General features: G+C 39.7%; 1 protein-coding gene across 2 annotated transcripts in view; it reads right to left on the bottom strand.

The window, feature by feature from the left end:
• SYNE1 (spectrin repeat containing nuclear envelope protein 1) overlaps positions 1–15687 on the bottom strand; it is a 437649-nt gene that overhangs the window by 1888 nt on the left and 420074 nt on the right. For both annotated transcript variants that reach the window (XM_056853653.1, XM_056853652.1), the window contains 4 exons: positions 15325–15453; positions 14582–14794; positions 12298–12390; positions 8659–8717 (listed from right to left, as the gene is read on the bottom strand). In XM_056853653.1, coding sequence (XP_056709631.1) covers positions 8659–8717; positions 12298–12390; positions 14582–14794; positions 15325–15453 — 494 coding nt within the window. The remainder of the gene's footprint in view (positions 1–8658; positions 8718–12297; positions 12391–14581; positions 14795–15324; positions 15454–15687) is intronic.

Raw genomic sequence — 15687 nt, forward strand, 5'->3', positions numbered from 1 at the left:
CCTCTTTCCTCCCCACTGGGGACCCAGAGTGGCTTACAACATCATACACCCCTCCTTCATTTTATCCTCACAACAATAACCCTGTGAGGTAGATTGGGCTGAGAGTGACTGGCCAAAGCTACTCAGCAAGCTTCCATGACAGGATGGAGATCCTGGATCTCCTGGATCCTGCTCCAACATATCAACCACTGTGCCATATTTTTATATACCAGGTTCAAACCATAGTCATAACCCTTACTGGGTGACTTTAAGCCTGTCATAATGTCTCAGCCTTGCCTACCTTATTCAATTGTTGTGAGGAGTATGCCATCTGAGCTTCTTGTAGGAAGGATGCTGAGAATTCATGACAGAGCATCTGCTTTGAATGCAGAAAGTTGCAGATTCAATCCCTGTAATCTTCAGTTAAAAGGACTGGGTAGCAGGTGTTTTATAAATAGTCATTAGGTGATTGACAAGGATATCATTCTCCAAGATTTTTCTTGTTTGCTTTGACGGATTCTACTATCTGACTGACTTATTCAAGTGTCTCTTGCCTTTCTGTGGTTATACTTCCCTTATTTAAACTACTGGCAGGGATGGGGCAAGATTTTCTGACTGATTTTGAAATTGGACTCCCCCCTCCCCCGATTATTCAGCTTATTTTAAGGTAGCCACAGTATTAGGCCCATTGAATTCAGTGGCACTTATTTCTAAGTAAACATACTTAGTCTGTGGTTTTAATATCCATAATGATTAGTCAGATGACACTGGTGTTCACTTTTTTATTAATACCCTACCTTTGTATTTCAAAAGAAATTCAAGTTCACTAACACAACTGGGTAACAACAGGACAAAGCTGTCAGCTTCCCTCTGCTTCAGAGTGGCAAGCCACTGGCATAGTATGAACAAGGAAGAGCCCAGCTGGCCATTGGCCAGGCAGCCTAATGGAAAGAGCCCTGCTCTTTCTTCCTTTCCCACAAAATTGCTGGCCATTGATGCAGTACAACAGGGATGGGCAAGGTGATGCTTGGCGAGGCTTCTGATTCTTTTTAACCCCCCCCCCCAGACTCTTTTTAACTCTTCTTCAACTTCTATTCCTGATAGACAGAGATAACTTTTGCTAGTTCACCTTCTTGATTTTGTTAATTCTCTGTTTCCATCTTGTAGGCATCAATTTGATTCTTTGTCTACAATTAAAGCCGTTGGGAATTTACATGCCATTGATCCTATTTTTTTTAATTGCCTCCTTTAATTTCTCCTACTATTTTTAAATCTTCTCTAACAAGGAGGATTCCTTGTACAGATTGTTACTGTTTTTACTTTAGCTATTTTGCATTTTAAACATTTACTTAGTTACTTGTGCTTTTCTTTTTGGCTTTATAGTTGCTTTAGTCTCTAATGATTTTTTTTACAAGATTAAAAAATCTTCTTAATTGCTCAGTTTTGGCTCATTACTGTCTTGTTTCTCAACTGCACAAAAGTCTTGTTTTTATTTGGCTTTTTAAAAAGCTATTTATCTTTTTTATCTTTATCAGTCTCATTTCCATTGCTATCATTCAACAGACTACATTGTTTTAAGTAATTTTCTTTTCCTGTCCAAGCATAGCAGTGCTAGTACTCTGCTCCTTGTCTTAATTCATCTCTAGATTTTGATATTATTTAATCAGTGTCTTCTTCTTTCTTCTACATATTATACTGGTGTATCTTTATTCTTATCTTTCTATAATTTCTCTTGTAGCATTTCTGTTCAGTCTTCTCTTTTCCTCAGCATATAGGAAACCCTCAAGTTTCTGTATTAAGTCCTTTACTTTGTTCTTAGTCCTTTAAGTTGTTTTATTATGTCTTTGGGAATTATTTGCAGCACAATTGCTCTGTAGGAGTGATTGCTGAGCAGGAACCTGCTAAGCTAACCCTGAACCTGAGTGGTAAAGCATGGGAAAGAGTATTTTTAATTCATTTCTCACACAGAGTTGCCAAGTCCCCCCCTTCTCCAGTGGGAGGTTTTTGGGGCGGAGCTGGGGTGGGGTTTGAGTGGTAAAGCGGCCTGTTGCGATGTGGCGCTTCTGGGTGTAAACTGGAAGTGATGTAATTGTGTTGGTGCGGCCACACATGTGCATGATCCCTGCTCCTGAGCCAGCTGATGGATTGGTGGGCAATTGCCTGCCAATCCAAGCAGCCTGGCAACCCTATACATACAGGACTATCAGGTTTGCTATTAAGAGCATTGCCAGAAATATTCAGATGTTCCTCTTGGTTTTTGTTTCCCATCCCTCTAATTACTAATCCTTCATGTTATTTTTTCATAGTTGCCTGTTAACACCTTTACATTAAATCTCTCAAAGTCTGATTTTAAAAAAATCCTTCCTCCAGTTCTTATGTCTTTTTATGTTACTGCAGTTATCATTTTACCAGCTTCCCGATGAAACTGGAGATCTTGATGCTGTTTTGGGTATTTCCCTTTAGTGGAGGCACAACACACTTTGCCATTGAAGGAGTGTTGTGGGAGTTCAGAACTGGCATGGACGGCATGATACACTGTTTCTAACGAGGCTTGAGGAAGTAAGGAGATAAGGACAATTCTCTCCTCTGCTTCCTGGACAGGGTTGGGTGGCCATCAGGCAGCAGGTGGCCATCAGGCAGGCAAGACATTAATGACAGGAATCTGGCAAAAAGCAGAACAGTAGGTTGCCATCCCCGAAATATTCTGCCTGATGTCACCACCTCAGGTAGTCTCATTACAGAGCCAACTCTGCCCCCTCCCCCAATTCCTTTTCTTTTCATATTGCATCAATGGTTAAATCCTGCTGCTACCCGTTACAACTAATTATTTCTTTTGGGATGTGCTGACATTTTTCTCTTGAATGCTCTTTTAGTTGGACTTCCCTATTATTCCCATTTTAAACCTCCTGTTTCCATCTTGTATTCTGTCCTCCTTATATTTTTTGCATGCAAATATATTTCTCTGCTTCTGATTGCACTGATTGCCTTTTCTGTTTTGCATTGGATTTTAAATCAAGTTATTTACTTTTCAGTGCATCAATTTGTCAGTTTCTTTGTCAGTTTCATCTTCTGTACATTCACATTCTTAGCCTTTGTGGTCTGCTAGTTCTATGTTGCTCATTTAATCTTGTATTTTTCTTCTGTCTCACATCTTCCTGTTTTTCTCTAATTGCTTTTTTGGGGGGTACATGGCCAATTAATACTTATTTGATAATTTTCTCTTGTGTCAAGAAAGTTTCAGTACTCATCTGTTTAAACTATCCTATGACTAAACTGTTGTGGTATTCTTTTTCTCCAGTTTTAAATTATAATATTACAGGCACACCTAGTTTTATTGCACTTAGCTTTATTGCACCTTGAAGATATTGCATTTTTGAGCAAGTCTATCGCACCATTTCCCCAACAGCATGTGCTCACTTCGTGTCTCTGTGTCACAGTTTGGTAATTCTCTCAGTATTTCAAACTTTTTCATTATTATTACAGTACATTGTTTTTTAGTCATAATGCATTTATGCATAGTGCATTTTGCATAGTGCATTTAATAGACTACAGTATAGTGTAAACATAACTTTTACATGGATTGGGAAACCAAACATTTCATGTGACTTGCTTTATTGTGGTGGCCTGGAACGGAACCCGCAATATCTCCAAGGTATGGTTGTACTATTTTGTTGTCTGTATGGGACTATAGGTTTATTTGGGCAGGTCTCTTTTGGCTAGCACCTAGTTTTGTAGGAAGTTGCAAACAGTAAACATTATTATTTATTTAATGTTAGAGCTGCAAAGACCTTGGCAAATTGTCTACAGCTAATTAACACTAACCATCGATTACAGAGCTCAACATTTCCTAGAGGAAATTAAACATTTCACCTAGCTGGAACCTCCCTATTGCATAAATTAGATGATGCCAGATTATAGGAAACTACTAGCAGACTACTGAAAGGAACAAAGGATAAAATGTAGGACAAATATATAAAACAATATGCATTTCAGTTAAAAGGCAACCCCACTGTAAAATTATGTAAGGAAATCCACCTTGTGTCCCTGGGTGTTATTTCATACAAGTCCATTATGGCCATGCACATACTACATCATTATCTACAGAAACTGATATTATCAGCAGTAAACAATACAGTTGTGAGGAAAGGGGCAGTGGCTCAGTGGTAGAACATCTGCTTGGCATGCAGAAGGTCCCAGGTTCAATCCCTGGCATCTCCAGGGACTAGGCAAGTAGGTGACATGAAAGACCTCTGCCTGAGATCCTGGAGAGCCGTTGCTGGTCTGAGTAGACAATACTGACTTTGATGGACCAAGGGTCTGATTCAGTAGAAGGCAGCTTCATGTGTTCATGTGTTCAAAGTGGTCTAGATATAACTGGGATAGAGTGAAGTTGCACAAGTATGGTTTTTAATGATGGAAGAGAAGCATTCTAATGATGCTCATATATTTCCTGTTTTTAGGAAACAAATTTTAGAAGCTCTGATTCTAATGTATAGGTTATATAATTTTTTGTATTAGGTCAGAAGCATGTATGCACCTCAGTGTCATTACTGAATGCTTGTTAATGGGATCCAAGGGTACGAGGGTGGAGGTGATCATTCTTGATTAGGTCAAACAGCAATAACGATGAAGCCTGAGGATTTTGAGCTAAGCGACAAACAGTTGCAAAGGCAGTGCTCCACTGAGGAATGCGTTCCTCTGCAGCTAAGCACATTTTGCTTATTGCGACACGCTCAGTATAAAGCACCTAGTGCTTTATAATGGCTCTCCATAATGGTACAGCACTTCCACAACAGAGGACATGCTGTTGAAATGGAAATAAGCATCAAGCCTACAAATCTTTGAGAGAGATACAAGAATATGGAGGGAATACTTTACCAATAGATTTGATAGTCTGATCTGACTTTAAATGCAGCTAGTTGTTTCAATAGGGACCAAGCCCTGTAGCACAGAGTGGTAAGCTGCAGTACTGCAGTCCCAGCTCTGCTCATGACCTGAGTTCGATCCGGACGGAAGCTGGTTTCAGGTAGCCATCTCAAGGTTGACTCAGCCTTCTATCCCTCCAAGGTCGGTAAACTGAGTACCCAGCTTGCTGGGGGTAAAGGGAAGATGACTGGGGAAGGTACTGGCAAACCACCCCATTAAAAAAAGGTAAAGCTCCCCTGTGCAAGCACCGGGTCATTCCTGACCCATGGGGTGATGTCACATCCCGACATTTACTAGGCAGACTTTGTTTGCCACAAAGACTTTAAAGCCACAACTAGCATTTGGTTGTACAACGCAGTTACCTAATTACAAACTCCTTGTTCTGACCACATATCCACTGCATCTTTTTAATCTGTGGAAGACAACATAGTCCTTCATACCTGGGTTACCATATGAAATGAAAAGTGACATAAAAGAACATGGTACTTGATTAATAGTTTTGGAGTCAACCGATTGGATCACTGGAGCCTAGACTAAAATTAGACCTCTTTAAGGGAGTTTATAGCGTAAACTCATCTCAGCAAAACCACAATTACTCTGATACTGTTATCACTTAAAATATAAATATAAATCTAGACTCAATCTAGATTTATATTGTAACACTGTACAAGAAGGGTTCTCCAATGGCTGGTTATGTCCAGTAAAAGTATTGTGCCATGCATGGCTCTATCTATCAGTTCATTAATACATTTTCAGTGCTGTTTACTCATGACAGAGGGCATAGTGCATCCCTCTATGCAAAGAAATACTTTGTTTTGTTTCGATTTAACCCTGTCCAAACAGCTTAAGGTTGGTAACAGTATATAAAAGCATACAAAAAGCAACATTACTTGCTGCCTTAGCAGGGGACCAGCCGGTCCATATTGTTCCTTTGGGCTGCTAACAACAGACCTATGAGAGAAATCCAGGGTCTATAGCAAGGGCTGGACAGAAGGCTGTGTGTGGTTTCAGAGTACCTGAACCTTGCTTGGAGAGAGTATCTTTCCAAAGATGCATCTTCTTTATAGATGAACGGGATGCTTTTTTCTTGAGTTCATTAAAAAAAAAAAGGCCCTACTGTTCTTTTAACTTGCCAGAGCAGAATTTTGCCGCTTGAACAGCTTGGTTCCCTGTTATATGCCCAGTTTACCAAGGTTAGCTGATCCAGTGCGAGATCAAACACAAAGTACTATGATCACAGGCATGTCAGAGTAGTAAAGAACACCATGACAGCTTGTACTCCTTTTATCAGTTAAAACCACATTAAATATCAGCTACAGCCTGTCTGGCTTGCGTGTTTGATTAACTTCCCTATTCAGTAAGAACTCATTTGTTTTCCATGCTTGTCTGAATGACAAATTGATGTGTTATACAACTAAGAGATGTGTTAATAAACAGTATTGGAGAAAGTGGATCAGAGAGATGCCACATAGATGCCATAGTTAAAACATGGGCAGGCCCTAAAGCTGCAAAGTCCTACTAAAGTGCATGGCAGCTCACCAGAACATTTTCAATAAAAAAAAAATCTTCCAAGCGAGCATGTGCATTTGCAAACAGGGAAGGAAGAGGAGAGATGGTGGACTCAGAAAGCCTTCATGCTTCAATCTGAAGATATCTCAATCTTTCCCATGCCCACTTCATTCCCTAGGCAATTCAGAAGGGTATTAGCCCAGCCTAATACCAATCAATGGCACAAGTATTTCTTATCACTTGCCCTTTCACAAAACAAGTGGCAACTGAAAAATCTTCCTACTATTTTCCACTTCTTAATACTTCCCAGTAGTACTTTATGCTCCACCAAATTATTGGGTGAATTAAGAACCCATAGAAAATGCATAAATGTGTTCCATTGGTGTAAATGCCAAATTGATTTTCAGAGAGTGTCTTTCTGGACTTATAATCACTTTTTTGTGTGAAAGAAATGGCAATAGGGGTTGGGAATTCATGAAAAGTGCTGGCGAGGGTGGGAAAAAAGAATAGCATAAAAGCGCGGACACCTATTTGCGTGAATTTTAATTAAAGCTACCAACACATTTTTTTCTGTTTTTATTCTTTGGTTATGTGGGCTACAAATTGGCTTTTTTATATATAACTGAAATTAATTTTGCATTAGATGCCACATTCTGCGCTCCACAATGCAAAAACAGCCAAGCAGTTTCCCCAAGTACATTCATCTGCTACCTTGTTTTTTGCCTTTCAACAAACTGATTTTGACATTTCCAAGTAGATTGAACTTTTTTGCAGGAAAGGGGAAAAGCGCTGAATACATTTCCTATCCCCATCACTTGTTACTTGACAACAAAGTGGTACAATTCTAAAGACACAAGCTGTGCATGGGTGTGAAATTTTAAGGCACTCTAAATAGCTCACGGCAATGAGGTAGATAACTGAACTTGTTTCCCCTCTACCCCCTTTCACTTCACATGACAAAAATCTGAAGGAATGGACATCAAGTGCAGAATGTGTGATTTATTGTACATTTGTTTGAATGCTTCATTTACTACATAAAATGTATCTGTCAAGTTTCCACCTTTAAAATGTATTATATTGGGCTCAGAAGGACTGAAATAAAATAAAGCGCAATCTGGCAAATGGCAGGCATGCCTAAGTCTCATGAAAGAAATCGACCTTCTGCAGTTAACTGCACATTTTAGCTCTGATTTCCAAGAGACCAAAACCTTCCTAACTTTTATTGGATTGCACTGGCACTAGTGAATCTTTGGCAAAGAGTATATTGACAGTTTGAAAGCTGCACTGTTCATAGTTTGTCTGCTGCTCTTTCTATATCTTAGATTTCTGCTATAAAAATCAGTTGTTGACCCTCTAACACGATCTAGAATATGAATGCGTGTCTATATTCTGGGACTCTCTGTTACTTCTGTATAGAGCCTGGAAGGAAGTTGTCAAGTAGACATGAGTGAACTGATTGGTAAAAGAGTGAAAGGAGACATACAAAATCACACATACCAAATCACACTGACCACAGACTACAGAAACACTGTTAGCTGCAGGGCAGACAGGTTGCTGGACACAAGGTGAAAGTTGAAAGCCATAGTCTGCTTTTGAGTGGGGTGTGCTGTTCTCCTAGTGACCTGTGTATGTGAGCACCTGACTGAGTTAGGGCTGTGGTTAGTATGCAGTAACTGTGATGGAGCTCTCAGTAGATAAAAGGTATATTGTTGCTAAATCCTCAGCTGCAATGTTTCCAGTTTTGGGCTGTCCCTGGAATCATGAAATCTGAAAACCTACAAACTGAATAAAGCATTACAAAGTTAAACTTTAAAGGGAACCAAAGATGTTAGTGGTCTGATCCAGATCTGTGGGTTTTGAGAATTCTGATGGACTGTATTGGTGCCATAATTTAATATCTAGAAACAAAGAGGATGATAAAAGCCTTTGCCACAGATCAAAGAGCAGCTGAGAACAGGATCTTAATGGAAATACCATGAATGTACCATGTGATCATATGCCTTTAATTAATTTAAATGTAAATTTGGAAGCAACCATTGTAGAGTACAGAATTATCAGTACCTCTATTTGTACAAATATTTTCAATTGCATAAATTGATTGTTACAGGAGAAAGTCTTTACTAACAGCTTAGTGTCTGTCTTTCTGGCAGGTTAAATGTGGACAGGCTCATCTCCTGGCTGGGCAGTTTCCATCATCCTCTTGGAATTCTAGAACAGAGTGCAGAAACCAGGAGAATAAGGTACCTGCTATGTGGACTGCTGACAGAGGGTCCAGGCTGTGATACACTACATTTGCCTCGTGGCTGTTTGCAATGAACAGGGGTAAAGAAAGAAGAATGTTCAGTCCAGGCAAATAAAGACAAGCTACTGATGAAAACAAATTAAAAGTGCAGCAAAGGAAACACAAAATCAAATGAAGTAACTAATTCCAATGAATCAAGGAAACTGGCTTTTCTGATCCAAGCTGAATGTGAAATTAATTGGAACATTCAACATGAATTTTAAAATGACACTGTAGTCAATAAAATGGAACACAGAAAGTGCAATGCATTTGACAAAACCTTATGAAAAACATCTTACGCAACTTGTAGTATAAATTCATGTTTATATAAAAGACAAGTTTGTTTTTTAAAAAAATATGCTTCAAAGCTCATGCTTTTAAAAAAAACGACAACACCCTTTTATTCTTGTTTTAAGAGTTAGAGTGGATTTATGGATAGCCTTCGTCCAGTCACTGTTTTTCAGCCTAACCTACTTAACAAGGTTGTTGTGACGATAAGATGAAAGAAAGTCTGAGGGCAGGATGATGATGATGATGATGATGATATCATCCTGATAGTGGCATGCTTCTCATTATTAATGTACCTTTGGACCAGTCTACTGATCAAAAAAGACATACAGTAGATGGGTAAAATAACTTCTGCGTGTGGAAGCTGCTCAGTGCTACAGGCACATGTAGCACATGTTAGCAACATAACAGAGAGAATGCCTACATCACAGCCAGAACCTCCAGATGGCTACTGGAAGAGCTGCAGAAATGACTCCTAAGACATGGCAATCTGCATGATATGCCATGCTAATACTTATGTCCACAGTAGGGGCCACTGTCATGTGGATGTGATTTCAGCTGACTTACACATGACTGTCATTATGGCACTGTAGAGACATAATGATAAACCATGGTTTGTTGCTATGGGAATGAACATCAGAATCCCCAGTGTCATGCGCTAGTTTTTCTCCCTCTATGCAAGACCAATCAATGAAAGACTTCCAGATTAATGGAGTACCACAGTTTGTCATTACATCCAAATCTCGTTTGCACTCCTCCTTATAGGCCAGGACCCTAAATCAAGTAACGATGAAGTATGCTTTGCCATACATCCAGAAGTCTGTCATAAGTGGCTGCATATGAGAAGGTGGAGCACATGAGCATGAACATTTCATAGGCTAGTTCATTTAAAGCTGGGCTGCATCATCTGAATTATGAATGTGTAGACTTTCCTTTAGTCTTAACTACATGTCAAAATATATTCATAGTTAATTTCTTAACAGTAGTAACAAAGAGCTATCTATTTTTGCTATTACCTCAGTTTTGTTTAGTGCCAATTATATGCCTTGGGACTGAGAAATTAGCTGGAGAGTTTGGTTTAATATGGCCTTAAGAACCATCCATCTCATAGTTCATACCAGGATTAGAGATGATAAAAGCAATAATGTGTACCAACAAAAGAGTGCTCAGTTAGAGATGAGAAACACAAACATTAAGACGGAGCTTATTACATTTCTTAGTATTGTTTAGTGACTGTTCGAAGCTTCCTATGGTAAATAATCTTTTTTCTTCTCAAGTTCATCAGCCATATTTATGGCATAATGACATATTAGTAAGTATGCTTAATGCTAAAAATGAAAATAATGACCCAGAAAAAACCCTGTAATAATTTATGGTGATTTCTTCTCTTGAAAAGCCAGTGTTCCTTTACATTCTCAAACTAGGATCTAAAGGAAACTAGTGAATGTAGTAAAATCAATTCTAAGAGGCTGTAAAGGTCATAAGGACAGAACTCAGATGTTGTATAAGAGTGCAAATGAAAATTGACAGTTTTCTAAAAGCTAAGGAAAGCTGAACCATAATTAAATTAAAATAAATGAAAAAAGAATGAAAACCCAGTTCTGTACAGGGCTCAAAGTGAGGAGCAGTATACTGTGTGGCACAATGACTAGCTTGTATTATATTCTAGGACACTGGTTTTCGACCTTTCTAGATTCAGAATATGCCTTTTTAATAGGGTTGCCAGGTCCCGCTTCGCTACCAGCGGGAGGTTTTTGGGGCGGAGCCTGAGGAGGACGGGGTTTGGGGAGGGACTTCAACGCCATAGAGTGCAGTTGTCAAAGTGGCCATTTTCTCCAGGTGAACTGATCTCTATCGGCTGGAGATCAGTTGTAATAGCAGGAGATCTCCTGCTACCACCTGGAGGTTGGCAACCCTACTTTTTAACCTGCAGGTGGCAGCTAGGACTCTGAACTACAAGGCTGTAGTTCAAGGCTGTCACATGACAGGAAGAGGTGGAGCCACTAAAAAAAAGTATCTTCACCCTTTGCTGTGACTTCACCTGACCATCCTGATGCTCTTCTTGGCAGAGAGGCAGGGGGAATATTGCCCATGATCTCTATGCACGTGCCTTAGCAGCAGTTCCTTTCAAAAAGCCACAGAAATGTCAGCTCTTTAGGAGCCCATGACCCACTGGAGGGTCCTGACCCATAGGTTTTAGTAGTATAACAAAGATGCCACACTGTAGAAGTGCAAGACAAAAGAGGGGGAAAAAATCTGGGGATATAGGAGAACTACTGCTGTACTGCTATCAAAGTATAATATATGAATATTTTGTTCTTCCTCAGGAAAAATAAATTGTCTCCTCCACTAGTCAGTGTATTATATTCATATACCAGAAAATTGTTGTTCTCTTGGCAAAACAACTCATTTTCTCCGTCTAAGGCACCAGGACCGAACTGAGAAAACAAGTTGTTTTCATTGCTGTGAAGCAGATAAATTTTACCTTGAGGAAGCGAAGTGCATCTCAAAATGTGCACTTGTTGAACTTTTTAGACAAATAATGAAATTGTCTTCTTCCCCCTCACCCAGGACATTTCCCCTTTTCTTTCTCATTACTATCCCCAGGATATGGAGCAGCGCATCTGCCACGTTCCCACATCAGGCAGTGTTGCCATAATGTCACCCTGCTGCCTTCAAACCTCCTAAAACCTTATATGTCTGATTCATATTGTGTCCCCCCACTTGTGTTCCAGCAGATTTATGTGCAGTTCTGGCAAATCCCATGCCATACAAATGACTTGCCATATGAAATGGTACTCTCCCATGGCTCCAGTTCAAGCAGCCACCCAAGCAACTGTGTGCATGTAGGAGTCAGGCCTAAGAAGTTGCACCATCAAGTCTTACTATCATCCAGGTTTATCTGTTACGTTAAATAAAGTTTTGTTACTGAGATTCTTGAGGAAGCCCCCTATCAAAGAGAGTGGAGCAATTGGTTGTAACAGTACTGGAACAAAACCAGATTTGTTATGTTTCTTTGCCTAGAATACAATACAGTACAGGCAGCACACCATATCATAATACACTTGCCACACTTTGAGTCCTGTGTTTTAAATATACATATATATGTATATATATATAGCCCTTTATTATTCGGATTTCATGCAGGGAAAGAGATGCAGAAGGATTTGGGAAGCAGCATTTTTGGAAGGAAAATTCTTCTGGGTTTGTGCTTTTTTCTTGCCTATGAGGAGACAGTGTAGACCTTTCACCTGGCTACAGCTACCTGGTGCTACAACTCAAGAGCTGGCAGAAGGTGTCTGGTATGACATTACCGTTCTCTGTCTGCTTGGTGTACTCCTTCCAGATACTGGACTGAGGGATCCTGAAGTGTCCAGCTCATCTGCTGATGACCAGGAGGACAGGTCCTAAGGTTGAGAATCACTGAAGTTTAGAAAGAGCATGAAACTATCTTTTAAGGAACAACATGGTCGTAAAAATGGGGAAGAGGACAAAATGTGAACTTTAACTGCAGGCAATTTGGGGTCAGTTACTACAGGTTATACAATGCAGCTTGTAAAGACATGCATGCAAGAATTCTAACTTGCTGTGGTAAGGGAAGTGTTATTTCTGACCAAGTCAAAATTAAGGAAACAGTTGTTCTTTATTGGTTTTAAAAGCTAAGAGGTGTTGTGTACTCAATAAAAATATCCTGCTGGAATTGCAGATGCTATTTTTGCACATGCAACTATACCAGACAGATTGAAAATGAGTTGCATTCTTTGTACAGTACAGTACAATTTTAGGAAGAATTCAAGGAGAGTGACTGCATGCAACAGCAAGCCATACTTTTAAAGTCCTACTTTCAAGAACTCAGGCAGATGTGTGGTAATTTTCTTCACATCAGATTCTGGTTAAGGATTTTATAGTTATTGGTGCAAGCATCAAATATTTTACCAAAAACATTCATGTTTAGATTGTAGCTAAATAGCAAGATATACTTTCAAAGGACAGAATATATGAAATGGAAAATTCATCTCCTCCATGGGTCATGACAGACTGGCCATTTATGCTTAGTTATTAGAATTGCCCTGGGTCGTCTTCTGATTCCTTCATGGTTTTTCAGTCTTTAAGGGGTCACCTCGTGGCCACCCCGCACTTGTCCTGTGGTTTCAGGAACCTGTTTTATCACAAATTTAAATTTTGCTTCGATCCCAAAGCAAAACTAATTGAGGAAATTCCTGTGAATAGTGTTAACTTCGGGTTTCTTTCCTCATGCTCATTCCCACTTGTCCCTCCCTTTCAACCCCCCTCCCCTTGAAGCCATTTTGGAGACTGGATGTTTCTCCCCGCCCCTTACACGCAACATTTCTGATCACTTTCAGTAGCCAGAATTCTTTAAGGTTTGCCAGTGCTAGACCCCAGCTTTGAGATAGCCAGAAACAAATTGGTGGGGAGGGGTTTCCTTATCTGCTTTGGCTGTAAAATGGTGCTCCATGGCCCCCATTCCCCATCCTCCCACCACCGCTGGTTTTTTTTGTTAGCAATCACTCACAAACAGAAAAAAAAGGGTTTCACGCCTTTAAGAGGATGCATGTGTGTGAGTTTGTATGAGGGGAATCTGCCCGGCTGTGTTCACTCTTGATCCCAGAAATTCTTTTTTAACGGAGCCCCGAATCATTTTAACAAACAATGAAGACAAGAAATTTTAACAAGAAATGAGGACAAAATCAGCCAAGGGAAAAACCCAGCACTCCCCCAACCCCCGCAATTCGGGTATCTTGGTGGTTAATTGTCTGATTTGTGGGGGGGGGGGTATGGTGCATCTTTCCCTTGGCTGCTCTTTTCTTAATTTCTATTTATAGATTCATTGTTATATCAGTAAAATAAATATGCCAGCCAAAAATTTTAACAAGCTTGTTTCCTGGGTATGATTCTCTGCTTTGTTTGTTAAAATGCTATGGGGCTCAGTTAAACAGAATCCCTGAGATCGGGAGTGAACACAGCTGGGCAGATTCCCCCCTCCACACACACACACATGTGCTTCCTCTTAAAGGCATGAAACCCTTTTTTCCTGCTTGTGAGTGATTACCAATGGAAAGATGCAATGGAAATGAACCTGCCAGTGTTTTATTGTTCTTATAACCCTTGCATCGAGCTAGCCTGAAACAAATTGGTTGGTTGGTTGGTTGGGGGGGTGTTTTTCCATCTCTGGTTTGGCTGTAAAATGATCACACAGTTAATTACAAATGCAAGAATCCCTCTGCAGGGATGGCGACGTATTTTAAAGAACCCTGTACAGCCAATTACAAAGCAGCGTTGTCAGGGGGGAGGGACTCAGAAGCTCCATATTTCACTGGGGATGAATAATTGAAGGCAAGGTACTCCTGGAAGATCTTCGGGGCAAAAAGACCCCATGATTAACAGTTTTTAGAATCTGGATCAGAAACCTGAGCGACTTGACATTGATTAAATTAGTATTGTTTATATCTTTTTAAATCAATATAATACATATTGTTCTGATATTATTAAAAAATTATAATAATAATAAAAAGAAACCTGAGCGACAAACCTAGCGCAAATTTCCCCTGTATAAATGGCCAGCGAGCAGCGACTTACCAGCTGACTGCTTGAAATATCAAGGTTTTTCTCTAATTCCTTAATGTGATGTGTGACCTCTTTCAGGAGTAGTTTAAGTCTGTTTCCAATGACATGGACTTTCTCTTTGGCTTCTAGACAATCCTTGCCTTCAGCATTGACCAGAAGTTGGCAGGACATGTCTTGAAGAGATGCCACTTTCAGCTGGGATTCTAGCAGCTCACGTCGGATTTGCTGTTAGAAAGAAAAAAACATATTTGTAGTTTACATAAATGCAGGAAGAACAATACAAAAATCAACTAAGTGAAGAACACTGCTTTCTTGATCTGCATTTTCAAGACTGGGAAAGGCACTGAAATGTCATTTCAGTAAGACATATATTGGAACTGTAAACGTATAAAGAGGGTGAGTGCCCGACATTTTGTTGAACAAGATTTTGTAGAAGGATGTAAGTAGATCTTGTCTCATCCGTCAATGTTGTTACTTACAGGGTTTCCACTGTACAAAAACAAACAAACAAAACCACAACAAAAGCAAAAAATAATAATTTCCCATACTGAATAAAGAACATCTTAACTGTCATGGTGTTACTAGGATTATGCATTCCCTTTGGCTGATAGTAATAGAGACCCCAATAATTTATTGGCAAAGATTAAGCACACAATATACAGTCTAAGGAGCAGTTTTTATGGTCTCCTGTATCTCTCTATTATTATTCTCCCCGAAACCCTGCTCTGGTGTTTATGAAAGCAAAGATACGGTACCCTCAGCAGTCTGTGATGATCCTGTAGGGTATCAGAATCCAGATTTGGATTGATAGGCAGGATCTCATTTTTCCTCCTGTCAATGTTCTCCAGCCACAGCAACAAACCATGGCTCATTTCGTGGAAATCCTAGAAGTCATAAGAGAGGGATTAAGTTTTCTATGGCAACAGGGCAAACTCTTGATTATCTTGTGTTTTTAATGCCCTGAGACAGTACACCAGAGCCACGTGTAGCCATTCACATCCAACTGACTGAACAGCATTTATAACCTGTTTTGAATTAGTTTTGTCTGCTGCAAAATCTTACCTCTATGCTATACTAATAGCATAAAGATGGGACATGCAGAATGTTGATTTCAGGAA

Source organism: Euleptes europaea, chromosome 7 (genome assembly GCF_029931775.1).
Source record: "Euleptes europaea isolate rEulEur1 chromosome 7, rEulEur1.hap1, whole genome shotgun sequence".
In the NCBI taxonomy this organism is placed as follows: domain Eukaryota; kingdom Metazoa; phylum Chordata; class Lepidosauria; order Squamata; family Sphaerodactylidae; genus Euleptes; species Euleptes europaea.